The sequence below is a fragment of the Phoxinus phoxinus genome (assembly GCF_949152265.1).
Source record: "Phoxinus phoxinus genome assembly, chromosome: 25".
Classification (NCBI taxonomy): domain Eukaryota; kingdom Metazoa; phylum Chordata; class Actinopteri; order Cypriniformes; family Leuciscidae; genus Phoxinus; species Phoxinus phoxinus.
Genome location: NC_136900.1, coordinates 13,492,602 through 13,512,773, shown reverse-complemented (window position 1 = coordinate 13,512,773; position 20,172 = coordinate 13,492,602). Strand labels below are relative to the sequence as shown.

Genomic DNA, 20,172 nt, shown 5'->3' with positions numbered 1-20,172 from the left:
TCCTGTCAATATAAAGCACCATGGGGCTAAAAACTGATGCTGGACCTTTGACAAAAGGAAGCAATTTATTGAATGCCACATAAAGTGACTTGAGAGAAATAGCTTATTTATTTCAGAAAGGTTAAGTAATATTTCACACCTTTGAAACTGTGTGTATGTATCGCATTATCCCCACAAAACACATTTAGCACACAGGTGAATCTTTAGAAAGTGAATTCAAATAACATCAAAGGGCTCATACATGTTGCAGTAGCACAACACTGGCGTTTGTTTCACAGTGTTAAATGTTGTATGTGCACACATGGTTCATGTACGGGGTCCTGCATGCAGGAAGTGAGAATGACAGATGGTTCTGTTCCTCCGCTCTGTCAAGCCGGCTTCAACCCCACGGCTCTGTGGCTCCGTTCCTCTGTATCTCTCATGATGAGGAAAGATGGGGCAGGTCAGCGCTTTGACAGAAGGGAGCAATGTGAAATAGACACCTGCCTCCCTGTGTTGTGTGTAGAGAAAGACTATTGAGTTAATGGGTGGAAATGTTGTGGCTCTTGTAAATGATGAGAGAAAAAAGTTAGGGAGTAACTTCTTATTAAATACCAAACAAGTTCTCCAAACTTAATATTTTTGTGGAAATCCTGATAGATTTTTTCCCCCCATGTTCAAAAGAACATCATTTATTTTAAATACATCTTTGTATTTCTTTCAAACAATGTACAATTTTAATGCATCCTTTGCTGAATAAAAGTATTAATTTCTTTTTTTTTTAAATGGTGCTAAACTTTTGAAGTGTTTATTTTATTTTAGTAATAGTAGTATAGTAGAATCATCATCATCATTATCATCATCATCATTGTGGAAAAAGACTATATAATAAATTAAAAAATAATGTGTATTAAAGTACATCCATTTTGATTTACCAAGTCAAATTTTAGTTGCATCTTTGGACTGGTGCTTTAGGAATACATGATGGCGTTTCCTCTGCTAATGAATGATATTTGAACCAATGTGCTGATCTAAAGAATCTATAATGTAACATCAAGAACCTTTTTAATCTCCAAAGAACCATTAAGCCAACTCAAGAAGCCTATACAGCAAAAAAGTCCCAACATAGCCTAAATAAAGTTTAAATAAGAACAAACTGCTTTGGTAACCTAATTTGACTTTTTCTCTTAGAATAATTTTTAGTTTCACACTAACCTTATGTTTAAAAATAACCGGTTGAAATCGGTTTCGTGGGCCCCAATCTCTTAAGGGGAATATCCTTCATGTTTCTGTAAATTAGAAATGCATGGTTTATTTCTACAGGAAGGGGAATTGCTTCTGCATTAAAAGATAGCGTGCATCCAGTATGCTTCATTGCTGTTTTAACCAGGGCTTTTAACATGTTTGCTCATCTACCAGAATGCGGCCAAATTAGGGTAAGCTAGTGGATGAAGCTTAAGTGATTCAGCATCAAATATTTATCATGTGACCACATTGGCAATTATGGGGAAAACAAAGTGAGGCCGATGTGCCTGCATTTAGCTGTGGTTATTTGTAGCTAAAGCACTATTTCATAGTACTATCCATTTGTCTTAGTTGGCCTACTACATTAAAATGGGTCATATTGCATCATTTTCATTTGTAATAGTGTTATTTTTATGCATTAAAATATATTTGAGTAATACTTGCACATTGAAACATTACTTCAGGCCAAGGATCCATTGGTGGATAGAGACCATCATTTACATATAAAACATAGTGTTGCTTTCTGGCCTATAATTGCATGCATATGGTGTCATAATATATGATATTCTTGCAATGCTATTCTTGTATGTTTTAATTAATTTTATTTGTGAATTTTCTGCTTTCATTTTAAGGGTACACTATGTAACTTGTAATATGTAACTAGGATAAGGATTTTTTTTTTTCACAGGTATAATACACTAAATAGTACCACCACAACCCCCTTCTGGAGACCCTTCCACTACAATTTTGGAGTGAATCAGTTTGAAAATAAAATATGATGTAATTAAAATGTAAAATTTAGTCTCTACACCATTTCAGTACTTTTATATTAAGTCCCGTCAATACTAATGCTAATGGAGTATTCAACATTTTAATTAAGCTATTAACAATGCTTAAAATAAAATCAATTCAATTTGTTGAAGAAATAAAATCCTTTTCACCATTACACATTCCCTTCTCTGTTCTCTGCAGTGCAAACACTTCCTGTCTAGTAAAAGTTTTGTTTTGTTTTCCTTTTTTGGATTACGACACTCTCAAAAACAATAGATACTGGTGCCAGTCATCATTACTCATTATGCGATAATTTTAATGAGAAATTTGTTCCTTTTGTCATGTTTATGGAGACCCAGAAATGTCTAATATGTCACAGAAAAAAAGGAAGAGAGAGCTGTAGAAATGAGATTGTGAAGGGAATGATGGGGTTCTTTTTTTCTTGGGTTATGGACCACATTGCTCTCAACGGATAAAACAGGTTTCACACTAAAACTGAAGCAGGATGTGTGTTTATGCGTCTAATTGTATAAGGAAAAGAATGCACTAACTTTTTTAATAGTATTTTACCAAAAAGGATTATAAAATTGCTACAATGTGAACCACTTAATTTGACTGCAAGGTACTTTACTATATGCACACACATATATATAATGTTACCTTACCAAAGATTTTATAAATAAGTTTTCTATAAAATATTGTGTGTGTTGTATGTATGTGTATGTATGTATGTATGTATGTATGTATGTATGTATGTACTGTACGTATGCATGACACTGTACATTTTTTAATATTGTTGCTAAAATTAAATGTAACAGTTTTATTTTGTACTTATACATTTTAATTGATCTTGAAGACACGAATCCATACAATTAACTTAAAACTTTCATGTGATCTAAATGTGAACACATTTTTTTTTGTATAGACGTGGCTCGCTTTAACAAGCTAATCTGCTAACATGCTAATTTGGTAACATATTAGCAATAGTATGTTATACAGAAGAACGTTCTGTATGAGAGCAACAATATATAGGAATTATTTGCTCCCAAATCAAGCTGCATGCACCACTTATCACCATGATGGTAACTATCCTAAAACCAACATTAACATAAATTATTCTAAATTAGCATAACAAAACATTAATCACTACTAAATCTTGCACAAAAATAACATTGTATTACACTTCATTTTAGCATTTACTCTCCCTTTTGAGTGCCTTTGGCAAAGCATGCTGGAAAATAGACATCCCAGCCGTTTCAGTTAAACTTAAGTTTGTCTAAATTAAAAGAAATAATTTCATAAAACTCAAAACAATGAAACAGTTTAGTTTACTTAAAATATATCAGTTCTGTGAACTTGAAAGAAAAAGAAAGTGCTAAATACTCATAAAAGTTAATTTGACTGAACTAATTAGTTTAATTTAAGTTTGTCCTACTCAAACCAATTCATTATTTTGAGCGTTAGGGTTTACAGTGCACGATTCATCGCAATGCAACCACATAGATTTGGCAAAGGCTGCGATTATTTTCTGCGCAGTTTGTCAGTGCAGTGCAGTCGGTAGTAAATGCTGCCATCTGAACGCCATCGCTGTAGCTGAAGATTGAAAACAGAAGATTGAAACACTTTGATTAAACATGACTACACCGCGTTCCAAATTATTATGTAAATTATATTTTACAGTGATTTTCCTAAATAGTCGATGCAAATGACAGTCAGTATGATTTTCAAGTCACCAATCGTTAGGGTATGAGTCGAATTTCATTGAACAAACCACCCAACGAAAACAGTATTTTTTGTGAAAAATAAAAAACTCAAAATCCACTGTTCCAAATTATTATGCACAACAGAATTTGAAAACATTTTATAGGTTGTAAAGAACTGAAAATGGTAATTTGTCAAATTTGCAGCATTAGGAGGTCATATTCACTGAAATCTAAAGCAACTGCATTGCTTTTATTGTTGTATTTGTGTTGTGTTTATCTGTTGTGTGTTTATCTGATTTATTTATAATAATAATGCATTTTATTTAAAGCCACACTGTGGACTTTGTGACCTAAAGAGTTGACACATACGAGTTATTTTAAATGATTCCTCAGGCCAATATACAGCGTTTGACACTATTAACGCTCCGAGCGGGGCTGCCCTCTTGAAATACCGCCTATGTAAGTTTGGAGAAGACGGACCGTCGTTGGCCAGGTCATGTGACCTGGAGAACGTATCGCTTTACGGCCATCCATTTATTAAGTGGATGTCTTCTAGACTTTTGCGTCAGTGCTGCGGCGCTTGTGGCCTCTAGGGGCGCTAGACGTGAAAGTTCCGCAAAAGTTCCGCGGTGTGGCTTTAATGGCGCCTTTCATAACACCCAAGATCACCTCACAAGCAATATACAGGTCACTGCATAAGACAAAACACACAACAAATAAGCCCCATATACAGATAAAGTGCAGTAAAGTTTCAATAAAACATGTTATAAAAAAAAGCCTGTATTAAAAGATATGTCTTAAGACGTGTTTTAAAAGTCAACAAGCACTCACTATTGAGAACATCAAGGGGGAGAGAGTTCATAAGCGGTGGTTAGCATTATTTTTAACAGTTGCTTTAACGGGCCACTTTTGATGAAAGTCATTGTGTGACCTTTCTTTGTATATAAAGTGGTATGATCAGTAACAAACATTTACAAATAGTGTATTACATGTATATAACTGAATGACATGTTATCACATATCACAAAATGCCATCTCGTAATACCTGTAAAGTTCTGGCAACCAAATAAAAAATACATTGTTAAGTAGCCATACAATAAACTAGTCTTTCTGCGTTTATATTTATTATCCCTCAGATACGCCATTATATGTTGACCTACATCTATATGGGCTTACATCTATAAACAGTTTTCCCACTCTATAAATTGTTATGGACTCATGCATGCACTCGTAAGATATGAGTATATCTTGAGTACTATCAGCATGGTGAACAACTGTATACTGTTGATTTTATTTTATTTGATTAAAATCAGTGTGTAACGTAAATGATTTTATCCTGCCAGGTACCTTTCTCCGCAGACCATTCAGTTAATCACAGATACTCTCAGGATGGATGAAGTCCAATATACCCTAAAGAACCATATGTTTGAGATGTCTCTTGCATGTTGGTTTTTCCTTGTTTGGTAGGTCTTCAAACACACCTGTACTGATTTAGAAATGCCCAGGTGTTTATAGGAGTGTATAGTGTATAGTTCTTGTTTTCTGGACTCCAAATCGCTCTGCTTAAGTAATAGGAGAACTTGCTGCTACAGTACATGAAGACGTCAGCCCGCAGTGGTGGTGATTTAGTGTTGAATGTGCAGATGGCTGGTTGTACATTAATTGTGTGAGGTTCTGGTGGGGCAGGACACTTTGACTCTGAACCACTCAGAGTTCAAAGAGCAGGATCATCAGAGATCAGCTTACAGTTGAGTAAAAACCTGATTCCCCAGCAGAAGAAGTGATCATGATTGTGACCCCAAAGGGTTGCTTTTCTCATTTAAGGTGTTTGTGTTTATAAAATGCCAAATTCTACCATTGGTTGCTGCTCACAAACAAATATTTTGTTAACACCTCATTAAATTTTGTTAGCAAAAATTGACAGGTTAACCGATCAATTGTTCATGAAGGCAAAACAAATGTATTAGAGACTGGGACACTTTTTACTTCAGTATTTCTCAGAAAGGGTTTCCGTATACGTATTCCGTATGTGTGTGTGTGTGTGTGTGTGTGTGTGTGTGTGTGTGTGTAACAACAATTTTTACATTTGACAGCAAACAAATGCTTTAGAAAATAGTTATTGAAACAGTAGAAATACATTAATTGGACTTTTTACTCAAAACCTTTGTGTGTTATTGAGATTTACTCCTTGTGCCAACTTCCTTTTAAGACGACTAGCCCCACAGCACATTCTAAGTGGCGTTTTTGCACCCTTGAAGGACACTTCGGGAAGGTGACGCTTGCAGGAGGGTTCCAAACGAAGCAAACAACTGAATCCCTTTTACGAAGGGCCCTTCCACAGGCCCGTTAGCGAAGGGAACATGCAATGGTCACTTCAAGGAAGTTATTTAATTTATTTACGGTGTTAGTCTGCCCTTCGGAGTGAATAGAGCCTCACTTCCGATTAGAATTTGCCCCCAGTCTCTACTAAAATAATATATATGACAAGAGCTCAATGCATTCAGTGTAAATTAACCAATAATATGTTGTGTATAATATAGCCTAATATAATTTGTAGAGTAAGGAGACTTATTGTAAGTTACATTTTTATTTATTTTGGTGAAATGCTATTTTATTTTATTATCACACACTCTGACCTTAAAAAAAAAAAAGAAAAAGAAAAAGAAAAAAGGCAGTCACAGAATCATTAAAATAGTTTAATATGCAGTAAATAGCCTATACCCTGAAGTTGTGTACGCTTGAATATTCGGTGAAGGGAAAGTATTTAGTATGCCTACTTATTTTACATGACAGCAGATTTTAGTCAGAAGGTATATACTTTTATTTTGTTTTCATTTATTTCTTTCTATAAATGTTCATAGATTAGCTATGTTAATAACTTGTTTTCCCGAAAATTTTACCGTCTTAATAATCTTGGACATCAGTATTTTGTCAAATAATGGTTATACTTATTGCTTTGTAGACGATGTGCAAACACTGTGTTTGGCAGCAGTGCCTGTTGCAAAATGCGTTATTTTCCAGTGCCGATTTGATCGCTTTTGCTGTTATGCAGGTGCGTCAGTTTTTAATCTGCCCAGTAGGTGGGACTTGATGCTCGGATCATGGACCTCTCTCTCTCTCTCTCTCTCTCTCTCTCTCTCTCTCTCTCTCTCTCTCTCTCTCTCTCTCTCTCTCTCTCTCTCTCTCTCTCTCTCTCTCTCTCTCTCTCTCTCTCTCTCTCTCTCGACTGCGCTCTGACGCTTTAGTCTTCAAGCCGGAGCTCCAACAACCTGGAACTGCGCGACAAACAGCACCGTGGTGACGGGGAAGCTTGTACCATGCAGCCCGTAGAGGAGGACAGACTGGGACCGTTGATTTTTGAGCCCTTTCTACATTGACGGAGTATTTTCCCCCTCTTTTCTTGGGGACATTATTGCGATCTCATTGATCTAACATACCTTTACTCTCATCCACGCACCCGCGCGCGCTCTCGCATCATCACTGTACGGATACCCGGAGCGCTTTCGATTGTGTTGCCGTTGAACACTAACCCCCCTCAAGGAGCTAAAACATTAAGGGAAACACCTGCAAACATGGATTTATTCTCCATCCCACCTCGCGTTTGCTGGTGGAGGATCCTGTTTCTCCTCAGCATCTTCCAAAATTACATGAGCTCCATGCTGGACTGCCCACCGACCTGCACTTGTTCTACCACTGACATCTTTTGCAATAAGTCTTACCAAGGGAATTTCCTTCCCCTCTTGGCACTACAGGACACCGTGAGCGATGGGAATACTACTAACAGCCTCCCGGACCTGTTTGAGAACATCTCCTCCATGTAAGTCAAGCGCACAAGTGTCCATCACATGTTGAGTCCATGTGTGCATTGAGATCAACTCTCAGCCTCCCACTCACTCCAGGCTTTGTGTTGGTGTGTGGGATGATTAGAAGGGTGTTGATGATGGGTAGTAGCTTAAAACGATCTTAAATGGATATAGAAGATTAATGATGCATTAATTGAATGTCCATATTAAAATCAGGAATGAAAAGAAAGCTGTTGGATATTTGCTACTCCATTTACACAAAGTATAAAGTCCATGCTAAAAATTCCCAAGTGCGTCGGGGACAATTAATTGCTACATCTGAGCTTAAATGCATCTGTTTTTTTGGCTTCACAGAGAGGAGTCTTTATTGAGGCTGCTTTGTATTCAAGACAGGAATCCCTAAAGGAATTTTGTCACATTCGTGAGCTTCGTGAAAGGTGCATTGTGCTATTAAAGAGAGATTTAGAGAGAGAGAAAGGGAGGAAAAAAGGTTTGCATGAGTTTGAAGTCACATACCAGCATGCATCAATAAGTGCATCGAGATTTTAAAATCACATCTCATTTTTGCATTCATTTCTAGGCTGATGTTTCAGTGCATGGCAAGTCGAATAAGTAATAGAAGACATAAACATTAATGCTGTAATAGCTATATGATGGTCTTTTTGGTCTTTGATGGATTTTGGATAAATAAGAGAGCTGCGTAATGGCCCTCAACTGATCCGAGCAAATAAATAATAACGCCTGGAGCAAAGGAAACATTAACGTTGTTGTCTTCAACCGGCTTTGGATGCCAAATAGTGACATTTTGCATTTGAAAAGCTATTAGTTTTGCCATATTAAGACATCAATTCTCTCTCTCTCTCAAAGTTTTTCTCATGGGCCATCTTGTGGTTCAGCACTGGTTCTCCTGGACACGACACCAGTCTGGATGATGTTTTCATTATGCAATAGCAATCATTTAAGGCTACAAATGTGCAAAAAGCAAGACCGATCGTGTTCCCTTTGAAATAATTTCAATGCCAGTGCAGCACTGAGAACAGAAGAGTGCATTTTGGTGGAACAAAACCCCGATTGATGATTGATTCTTTGTTGGGAATTGCCTACAAAGAGATGCCATGACAACCCTATAGCGCTTTGTGACGGATTCACTTTTTTCCATCGCATTCTATCAGGCGAACTGCATAACAGTGTGTGCAAACTGATGTATGAGCTCAACAGTTTCTCAGGGAGACGTTTTTACAGCCCCGTCTCCAGTCACTTTGTAAGACCACTAGAGGGGATAGTGGTAACCTTTTCCAACATCTAAACTGGAAAGCCAGCGTGCACCGATCAGGGAACATGTCTCGAAAGTGTGCATGTCCTTTCTCGCTTGTTTGCTTTTGACTAGTTGTTTGCTTTAAAGATTTCGTTTTGTGTAGCAGCTGTAGAGAGTTCAGCACCCCCTGATGCTGGACAGCTCCTGTAACTCACTTTCCTGTCTTGCACTGCACATTTTGGTGATTTTTCTTATTTGACACCCAGTTCTGGTCTTGGAGCCTCTATACTAATGAATTGTGATGTGGGGTACTTCAGGAGCAGGATTGAGAGCTTTCCTGAAAAAGAGGCCTACATTTTTATTTGGCATTCCCTGACGAGTCATCAACCCACTTTTATTGTATTCGCTCGACCTTGACCAATTTACAAATTATGGTGATGCTCCTTCAGGCCAACTAGCTTCAATGTTTCTATTGGAGCTAAAGAAAGGCCAACTGAAACCTTTCTGAAGTTCGAGGGCATTTAGAGGAGACCCGGGGCAAGTTGTCACACGGGGAAGTTGATATAAGCATTGCATTTAGTTTTTGAGTTAAAAGAAATGTAAAATTGTACATAAATAACAAGTCAGGTCATGTTTTTATATTTATTAGTGCGGTTCATTAATTAACCCCCCCCCCCCCCATATATATATATATATATTGCCATTTCATGTACTTCACAATTGTTTAAATGTTTAAATTTAGCTTGAAAGCAGTTCATATACCTGTTATACTGTAGGCTATTTAAATGCAGGTTTCCATTGTGATATGTAATATTGTGATATTGTAATATGCTGATTTTATTGGACATATTTCCTATTATCAATGTTGAAAACATAGTATTTTCATCATTCAACTGCTTAATATTTTTGTGGAAACCATTATACCTTTTTTTTCTCCAGGATTCTTTAATGAATAAAAAGTTCAAAGGAACACAATTTATTTGAGATAGAACTTGTTGTAATGTAAAAGTCTTTACTGTCAATTTTGAATGATTTAATACATCGTTGTTGAAGAAACATATTAATTTCTTACAATTCAATAGCTATTTTAGCCAAACTTTTACTTATATATACAGAAATTAACTAACTTTTTAGGAAATATTCACTAGACTAAAAAGTGTGACAACTATCCCTGCCATCTTTTACTTATTAAAAAAGTGCTTATATAGTATCACCACCATGATTTGTGCAATGCAGAAAACTCCAGGACAGAAATGATTTAATTATGTGCAAACAATAAAATGTTCCTGCATACAGGGACTACAGCTTAAACAGAAGTTCATTTGGTTTTGTTGTGGTAGTGTAGCTTTAATACAGGTGCTTTTTCATTTAGCAGTGGCTAAATGCACATGTATTATTATTATTAAGCATCTAGTGTTTAGACTATTACTACTTTTTAGATTTTACAATGGCCCCAAAAAAGTTTTTGGAAACCTAAACCACACGTAAACGGGTATGAAAATCATTGTGTTACATGTACAGTATAATATCAAAGTATTACTTTTTTTAGAAAGATATAACACATTTCACAAACAGAGGTGTTAACTTACTTTTTGGGGACCACTGTATATACTATATAACTAATGTGGATTAGTATTTGTTGGCATCACAGCTGGTTGAGGTCCATCCATTTTTTGCAGTTTTGCACATTTTTGAGTGGGTTTTTGAATTCTGAGAGAGAATAACCTAAAGAAGAGATTGTCATGCTCGCATGAGCTCGCAGCTTTTACAATTTTGTCCTTTCCCCCCCAGCTTTGCTGTAGTCTTCTGTTTTGCTGTGCATCAGAGTAATCGAGGACCCTTTAGTGTTGATCATTTGTTTGCATCAAGCCTATCCATTACACTAATTGTCTTTTTTTTGGTACTCTCAATAATGGTATTTCTGTATTAGCAGCACTATTCTTTTATTTTGCTAATGGAATGTCATAATGCATGGCCAGAATATGAACAACATACCAGATCCCTCTCATTTTAACTCTTTATGCTACAGCAAAAAATGCTTATGAAACACAATAACAAAGCAACTAGACTGCTATTTTATCATTGCATTATAATTCCTTAGTATTTTTTAAAAGGGGTGCTTTTACAAATTATTGATTTTGTTTTTGAGGTCTAGTAGAATGTTTTTTTTCGTGAATGTTCAAAAAAATATGTTTTTCACATATTACAGTAATAATTTTCACAGTAACACTCTAGGGTGTATTTGCTGAAAGCATCATTAGCCAACTGTGGTCGCAAGTTTCGTCGCTATCAGCATAGTTCAACGAATCTGTGTTTCCCGAAACCATCGTTCTAACAAACATTCGCGAACAGCATCGCAAAGTTGGTTGGAAAGTTGGTTCCTTGTTTGCATGACGTGTGGATTCAATAAATCCTTCTCTTGAGCAAAATAAGCAAGCTGACATTCAGTGCAATCTGTATCTTTTATTTATAATACATACAAATGTCTTTTACGTCTTTTAGTTTGTCAAGAGATTTAAAGCATCGTTTTTGAAGAGTGCGCATGTGCGAACGTGCTCTAGTGCGTATGAACGAGCCTAGATTCAATCTGGAAATAAAGCAAAATAACTGAGAAATAGTCCTTAGATGCCATGTCTGTAATTATAGCAAAACATCTAACATTAATATGATCTCAGACAGATTCATTAAAAGTAGTTATTAATCCACCTCCTGCGTGACATCATTAACCAACGTGGCTGAACGACGAATTTGCGACAATAGGGTTTCGGGAAACAGTCGTGACTAGCTAGTTGATTTCTTCAACGATGCATCGTACTATGGTAGTTAAGCAGCGAGTTACGTCGTTGTATGGGAAACGCACCCCTGTTTAGTTCCTGTCACTATGAAACGGATGATTTTCACACCTCAAAAGTTGAGATTTATTAATAATTCTGAGTGCAGTTTTGGTAATGGAACGGGGGGATTTATCTAGCACTAGAAAACAAGACGCACAGCACGCTCGCTATTGTTGATTGACCATTCAGTCTCCATTTAGCCATCCCAAGGGTTTCTGTGTCTATAGACCGGCGTCTGAGAGCCTAATTTCATGTGTGATTAAAAAAGAGTGGATTAGCAACAGCCTCAGATAGGCCCAGTTGAAAATGACTCCCCGAAATCTAAATGGCGGTACTTTGCAAAGATCTCCGAAGCTCAATTACTTTGAAAACGATTTCTGGTGTAAAGTGCCCGTTGCAAATCGGCACCCATAAAAGCCATCAGCAATGTCACATACCTGCTGATAGATGGAAAAGGTATGAAAAATAGGTTGCTCATTGAAGAACATTTTAATGGAAATTCAAACGCCGTCTACTGTATACTGATGTGTTGTGCTCGTCGCTGTGCGTAAGAAGGATGTGTTTTTTCTCTCTTCGTTTTACTTCTCTCGCCTGCCTGCTTGATTGATGCTTTCAGGTAATCAAACAATAGCTTCGGGGCACAAATGGATTCATAATTACACTCCTCATGTGATGAGAGGTTATGTGACGCTCCTTAACTTTCTTCCTTGAGCAGGAGCCGAGAAGGGAAAGTTTGTTGCCTTTTCACTAGGCAAAACGTTGACTAAGCATTTGTGGATCATCAATACTCAGTTTTTTGGTTTCTTATGCTTCACGATCTGTGACTCCTAAAGCACCTTTTGTTCTGGCAGGTGTGGTTATGTGCAAGGCCAGCTCATTTCAGCGCAGTCTGTCTGGCAGTGGCTGCTGGAAACCATGTTAGAAGCTGTGAAATCATCCATGGCATATGTTGTGCTGGGAGAGGCTGAGAAAGGTGAGGGGGGTTATTATCAGAGCGGTGTATCTAAGGAAATGCAATGGAATCTAATTCGCATCAGCCTTTTTTTATTATCTCATGCCCTGGTTGTGGTATCCGTGTGGGAAAGGTCATGGAGATAGGGATGCTATGGAAATGCTTACTGGGCTTTGGGAAATGCATGGAATATTCATTGGGTTTGTAGACGTCACTTCAGAGTAAGCAAGCGTCAACCTTTTCCAAACAGATGTGGTGTACCACAGGGTCTCAGAAACAAACTATTGCGGGGTTTTATAGATTCAATTTCTACTGTTCTTTTTCTTTTCTTTTCTTTTCTTTTTTCTTTTATTGAAAAAAATACCTTTATAGAAGGGTTAACAATTTCTTTGAGGTCAAAGGAATCCATCCATCCATCCATCCATCCATCCATCCATCCATCCATCCATCCATCCATCCATCCATCCATCCATCCATCCATCCATCCATCCATCCATCCATCCATCCATCCATCCTTCCTTCCTTCCTTCCTTCCTTCCTTCCTTCCTTCCTTCCTTCCTTCCTTCCTTCCTTCCTTCCTTCAAATCATTTAAAATTCAAATTGTATGTTAAATTCAATATTTATTTATTTATAAAAGGGTGAATATCTTCAATTTAAAGGACAATTCTAGATTCATTTAAATTCCAATTGTTAGGTTACATTTTTTATTATAAAAGAGTTTATTATTATTGTTAATAATTTGTGGCCCATATACAACATTGGATTTTCTGAGCCCCCAAGCATACCGGATTTACAGTCATTCTTAACAAAACGGATATTAAAACAAGGGTGAGGGATTGTTAAACGACAAGCACCCATTGATTTGGAAAGCTATCCTATTTCTTTTATCCTAATTACCTGAAGCTCATTTTACGTGATTTAACAACTAGAAGCTAGACAACTTCGTAGACGCGTATAAAATCCAATAGCATCAGCATTGCCTCTTCTCTTCTATTGCTTTAGGTTTAGTAATTGTTAGCTCTGTCTTCTTTGCAAGAAAATCAAACTGACCTCATGCATAACAAAACTACTGCTGTTTGAAAACTATTTGGAAGACAGGCTTATTAGCTTAAAGGCCTTTTCAACAATCAACAAAAAAACTTTCACTCTTGTTTGCTAGTCATGGACCCTGTGAAGTTGAAACAAAGTCTCCCTTTCATTTACTGTCTATTTATTTACACAAAGCACAGGTGCAATTTGACAATTTTGAGAGCCTTGGGTGTCGGATCAAAAGAAAACTGCTGCCTGTCTGTTCAGAAATGGTCGTGTTTGACATTCTTAATCTAGAAAACTTCATGCATTGTTATTAAAAGTAATTAATACTTTTAATTTTTATGACCTATTCTTTGACCTTCAGAGCTTAAAAAGCTTTTTGTTTATCATAACGCTATTGGTGACATAGCACACGCATGAATGAGCATGTCATGTGCATTATTATTTTCAATAATATTTTAGACACAACACCCTTTTAATAACTCACTAAAACAGCTGAGAGTATGCAAAGCTCTTGCTAATGTGCAAATTATGGATTTTGAATGAGCACATGATGGATCTCGGGGCACGCTGTATGGACTGACCCGCTACTGTCCCTAATAAAGTAATGGGAATCGTCCATTTGTGTGACCCCTCATGTTCATAATGTGTCTGGAGGCCTTCTTTATGATAACCATAATGGCAGAAAGATCAATAGAGAACAGCCTAACCTCAAAGACCCTCATGGTGTGGATGCAGATATGAATGTGTGACATATGCTGTTATCGGGAGACTGTCCTAATAACGGGTTTGCTTGCGTTTTTCCATTTTACATGTTGTATTGGGTGGCTGCCTTCAGTCATAAATAATTCCAGCGTGTCATTTGAAATGGGGCAGCGTTTACCGTGTGGTATCGATCGGAGATTCATTCCGTAAAATTGAAAGGGCCAGTTTATGTTATGTGGGGTTGACGGAAGTCATCCAAAGGGAGAGATCTGGTCAATGGACCTGCATATTAAGTGACACCAGTGGACCTGTATTAAGTCGGTTTGGTTTTCTGAAATTAAGCGTTTACAGGTAGTTTAGTTATATTTGTCTCTTGTTATTGTATTAAACAAAGTCATGGTGAGACATGAGCGAGTTTATCAGTGCAATTCACAAGAATGTAGTTCTAGCTTCTGGCTATATGTGACACTAAATAACAGTCGGAAGTTGAGGCAGAATGATTGCCGCTGTTGCGTCGAAACAGTGTGGTGCAAAAATATGTACATGCCACCCCCCCTCCTGCTGCTTCTACAAATAAGTTACACAACGCTTTGTCAGACCCCACACTGCGAACACTTCTGTTTGCGAGTTTGATGGGTAATCGCTCCCTAAATTTAGCTGAATGCACTCAGTTGTAAAGATGACAGCAAGAGATCTCAAGGTCACATGGCTGTTGCTACATGCAGGTTTGTAGATATTTTGGGTAAGCAGGTCATAAAGCTTTTTTTTTTTTTTTTTGCGAGAGGCTAATATAACATGATGGAACTTTTCCGTCTTAATGCCAGCGTCCTGACATCCAGAGAGGGTTCGTAGTGACCATAGACAACGATAAAATATTGATCCCTCTCTCCTTTCAGCACATGATAAAGCCTCTTGCCTCTTACCTCCTTGCCTTTTTAGAAGTCAGAAAAATAAAGTTCCATCTCTTTATGACTAGGAAAATTGTAAATGGCCCATTTTTGCAGCTCTTTTTGTGTGCCAGTGAGGCAATTTTTAGCCACTGTCGATGATGAAAGTTAATGATACACAAGCACATCACAGCAATTTTTTTCCTAATTTAATAGAAAATTATTGATTGGGCTGGAAGTAATGGAATAACAGTGACAGTGACATTCCAATCTAACATATTCACCACTATAGATAGCGGAAAATACAAAGGAGGGAGCTTGGGGCTTCAATCATGGACATATTGGAGGTAATTTCGTCCGCTGCTGTTTTAGATTTCCTTCGTTTTCATTTTCTCTTATTTCTCTCGCTCTCCCATCCTCGCCTTCATTATTTTTTTTATCCCTCCTCCTTGCCGCTGATCTTTTATTCATTGCATGGCTAATGAAGCGCCTGATAGACTGTAGAACAGTGTGGATGATCCGCAGCAGTTTATTTCCCTGCTATAGCTGGCAGAGAGCAGATGAGAGGCGTCCACAGGTAGGCAGTAGCGGCATCTTTAACCGCGTACCCTGCAGTTTTCATGCTTGCCTGCCTTTACAAAGGACTTTCATACCAGGTTTTTTCTTTTTCATTTTGAAAGAAAGAATACCTTTACACCTGATAGTAACATGCATTTCCGTTGATGAGATCTCATCAGATAGCACTTGACCGCATTGAAAGACATAATTCGTCTCTGACTGCACGCCCACAGTCCCTTCTCAGTCTGGTTACTCTAATCCGATCGGCTGGCTAATGCACAACATCCAGGAGTAAGAGCACACATTTATTTATTTTTGTTTAAGTAATCAGTCCTCTTGTACTACAGTGTAACACAAGGTACACTGTTTATAAAGTAAGCACTTTTAAGTTTTCAAGGTTATTTAGTCTTTGAAAGATAGAAGATGTATTAAAAACTGGGATTGGTTTAAAACAATCTCTAGTGTGATTGCTCTGTTAGTGCGGTTCATTTGAACAAGTGTGAACGCTGCCATCAGAACCAGGCAATCGAACCAAGTGTGAAAGCACCCTAAGTGGTCGTTTCTTTAAAGGTCTGGCTACTTGAGTCTACTTTTTTTTTTTTGACTATATTTTTGATTAAGAGACATTGAAAATCTTACCAATCCCAAACTTATTAACATAACATTATAGGCCTATAGGTGCACTTTTCCCCCCGCCACTGTCATTAAAGCGGTCCTATAATGCCCTTTTCACAAGATGTAAAATAAGTCTCTGATGTCCTCAGAGTGCGTATGTGAAGTTTTAGCTCAAAATACCCCACATATATGTTTTATAGCATGTTAAAATTGTCACTTTTTGAGGGTGAGCAAAAACGTGCCGTTTTTGTGCGTGTCCCTTTAAATGCAAATGAGCTGCTGCTCATGGCAGCACAGAGGGCGGAGCTTCAAGAACTAGCAGGCAGCTTCGATTACCTCACACGGACACACACTGAAAATGTAAAAAACTTTTAGCCTTTTTATTTTCAAACCAGAGTCTAACAAAGATGGAGAGACTCAAGAAGAAGTGACAGCATGTAGAAACCTACAGGACAGTTCTGAATGGTTAGTGGATGAATTTATGTAGCTGATGTGGAGTTAACTATCTTCTATTCATTGATTCGCATATTCTGTCATGATAATCTATAAATCGTGTTTCCAGGGGTGGGGTTTATGTAAATTTTAGGGTTAGTGATGTCACTAAATGTGAAGTGTTGTTCCTCCACCATGTTTTAAATCTCTCTACTAAGCTTTACACCGGTAGAGTTTATAGTAGGTAAGCCCGTGCAGGCAGACTCAACACTTTTTTTACTTTGACTGGCGTTCTAAAGCTAAAGAGGCCTTATAAGAGGTGTAAACACAAGGCTGAGGGCTTCCTTGGAGCCAGAGGGTCCTAGTTCTCTCTGATACTCATTGCTATTCACAGGGAGCCGCAGCGATAGGAAAACAAGAGTGGGCGTCAAGAATAGGATTGAGCGTCTTAGAGGGCACCTGCGCCAAGCAGATGCAGGTTGGGTTTAGCTGCGGATCTCTGTTGCCTTGAGAGCACATTGTTTTTTGGGGGGCTGTTTAGGATTCCAGGGGAGCTTTTCTGTGATGAAAGGCTAAGTGGGATTTTGCCTCCTATCTCGGCCATTTCTCTGTGTAATGAAATGTTACTCCTCAACTGCATGTGGCTGAGTCTATAAGGTCATTCTGATGGTGTCTTGAAAATTTGTTTTGGATCCAAGTCGACGGGATAAATGGACTGCCTCTTCCGCCAAGCTTGCATCAGGCTTATTCTTAGATGTGAAGTAACCCAACCAAAGTGTGGTAAATCTTAAACTTGAAGGGGATTGTAAAAACGATAATGTGGAGGTTTCATTCGCATATAATTTAAAGGGGACCTATTATGCCCATTTTTACAAGATGTAATAAGTCTCAGGTGTCATATTAAGCAAATTTCCTCTGGCGAAATCCCGTCATTTCAATAGGAATCCACGCAATATTTCCCCTCACAGATTTGGCAACAGGTTCAATTTCTCACACTAATTTGCCACATTGTCCAACAGAAAGTTGACTTCTGTGGAAGCTGTGCTTCATACAAAACTAGCCTATACTATTCACAATGTCCTTTTTTTTTTTTGCCTGTGAAATTTCTGTAATATGACCACACATTAAGTCTGTGTTAAGTCCCCCCAAAATCAAACGATCCTTGGACAAATCCCGGTCACATTATCCGTGTATTTTCCCGGAATCTCTGTGTGAAAGGGGCTTTTAAAAAACAAACAAAAAATAACACCCAACATCTCCAACAAGTCAGATGATTTGAAGTGTAATAATAACCCAAAGTATGCATAATAGTACAGCTTGTTAGCAAACACTCCTAATTAATTGGCTAATGTCATATAATTGTGTAGAAAATAAGTATTTATTCCTGCTGTGTAGAAAAGAAAGAAAAAACAGTCAAGACTGTAGATTCGTAGTCATGGCCATTAGCATCATTTCAGATTCAAGTGGTCATTTTCCTGACCACATATGTGTTAGAGGCCTGAGCCAGTGTCCTGCTGTTGAAAAGATGTTGCCAAGCTGTTTTCTTTGATAACGAAAAGTTTTCAATCTGTCTAACAGGTGCTCTGACCTGGCGATCTCATTTATGAGAATCAGTTTGTGGCGAGCAGTGGAGAGTGGCCAAGATCCAAGATCTACAGGCCTAATTACCCAGCTGCCGATGAAGATTTTTTAATTTCCTATAACTGAAAAAGATTGAAACATTCCTGCACCTGGTTTTAATGGCAAATCTGTGTTTTCCATCTGTCGTTCAGAGGCTTTCTTCACTGCCTTTCCTCAACATGATTGACCAAAGATTTGGAGTAGTTGTCTATATGAAATCATAGTTCATTTCAGAGCTGCTCAAATAATCGTTAAAAGATTGCGATCTCGATTCAAACACCCCACACAATCTCATTCCTACATGACAATGATTCGCTTGTGTCTGTTAAACCTTAGACGAACATTCAAATCTGCGTTGAGCCAGAGAGAGTAGTTGTCATGTTCAGAATGTATTCAACAGCTTTTCAACCACACAGTTTCGTTATTTCTGAAGTACTGAGATAAAAATGTATAGTTCGGACATAAACAGTAGCGATCAAAATAGAGTAAAGCACCCTTTGAAAGTAACATGACGCTTCAAATAACGATTTTACAGATTACATTGTTACGCCACCGGGTGGCGACAAGTGACTTAAAAATGTATGTCATTGAATCATTCATTCAAGAGATTTGTTCAAAAACCCTGATTCATCCGGTAGTAAAACAAGTATTGAGTCATTGAATCATTCATTCAAACCGATTTTGAAGTAATTCACTCAGATTAGCTGAACATTTTAAATAGACTGCAGCAAATTAACATTTTGTCAGATCCTCTAGTAGTGAATACTTATTTTGTTTAGTTGTCTGTTCAGAATCGTGATCTCAGTTAGAAACTAAAAAAAATTTGATTCTCAATTTAACCAGAATCGTACATCTCTAGTTCACATCAGTGGCTTGACCGCTTTGGAATGGTTTGATTTGCTTATAGGCACAATAAGGGACAGCCTGATCCTGGATCGGTGCTCCCGGCCGTGTTTGGTTTGTGAATTCTGGCCTAGACTGCAGTGGAGGAAAGCCTCGCAGAGGGTGTGGGCCGTATTCCTCCTCCACCGTGAGAGGAGTTTTAATGAGCGCACAGGCGATGCATGTCCTGCGCATTCATAAATAGCTCTCCACCCCCGTCAATCTCCCTTCATCCTCCATCCACCGGCCCACGATGCTGGTATCAAAATCCAGCAAACGTTGTAAAACAGTAACATCAACCCACAGAGGGAACAAGGAGTTCCTTCGCTGCCTGGCGCATGTCACTCTGACATTTAACAGAATTATCCATGCTCAACCTGAACACATGTCTGCATTGAGGATGGATGTTTAACCCGTTTGAACTTTTCAAGAAAGGTAAATGTGAAGTTTAAACTTCTTGAGACATGGAATAAATCATGTGCCACAACTATTTAGCCTATACTTTTAAATAAATCGGAGATGATCACTTGAAAATGGTCTTAATACAAATTGACCAAAATCCAGACCCCTAAAGCCCATTTTCTCTGAAACCCTCCACCTCCAACATGCTAAAACTATTCAGAGAGTTGTCATGATATGATTTGGGTGCAATACCGGGTAATAGATTGGGAAAGAAATTTTGGGTTTGACTCGTTCTTCAGATCGGAATTTGTGTTTGTAGCGATTTCGTAAGGTTCATTGATCTTTTTTTTTTTTCCTTTTCATGCTAGTGTTTTATTACCTTGCTTTGTATTCTATCCAGCACATCAGATACTTTCCTGTCTCGCATAGCTTTCATCAAGCTAAGACACCTACGAATAGAGAGAGAGAGAGAGAGAATAAGGAGACTGCTTTACAC

At 37.9% G+C, this 20,172-nt stretch overlaps 1 protein-coding gene across 2 annotated transcripts in view; it reads left to right on the top strand.

Moving 5' to 3' along the window:
• Nucleotides 1-6,941: 6,941 nt before the first annotated feature.
• The window catches only part of ntrk3a (neurotrophic tyrosine kinase, receptor, type 3a), a 189,968-nt gene continuing 176,737 nt past the window's right edge, over nucleotides 6,942-20,172 (top strand). For both annotated transcript variants that reach the window (XM_079603551.1, XM_079603552.1), the window contains exon 1: nucleotides 6,942-7,515. In XM_079603551.1, the coding sequence (XP_079459677.1) occupies nucleotides 7,271-7,515 (245 nt within the window). In that variant the 5' untranslated portion in view covers nucleotides 6,942-7,270. The remainder of the gene's footprint in view (nucleotides 7,516-20,172) is intronic.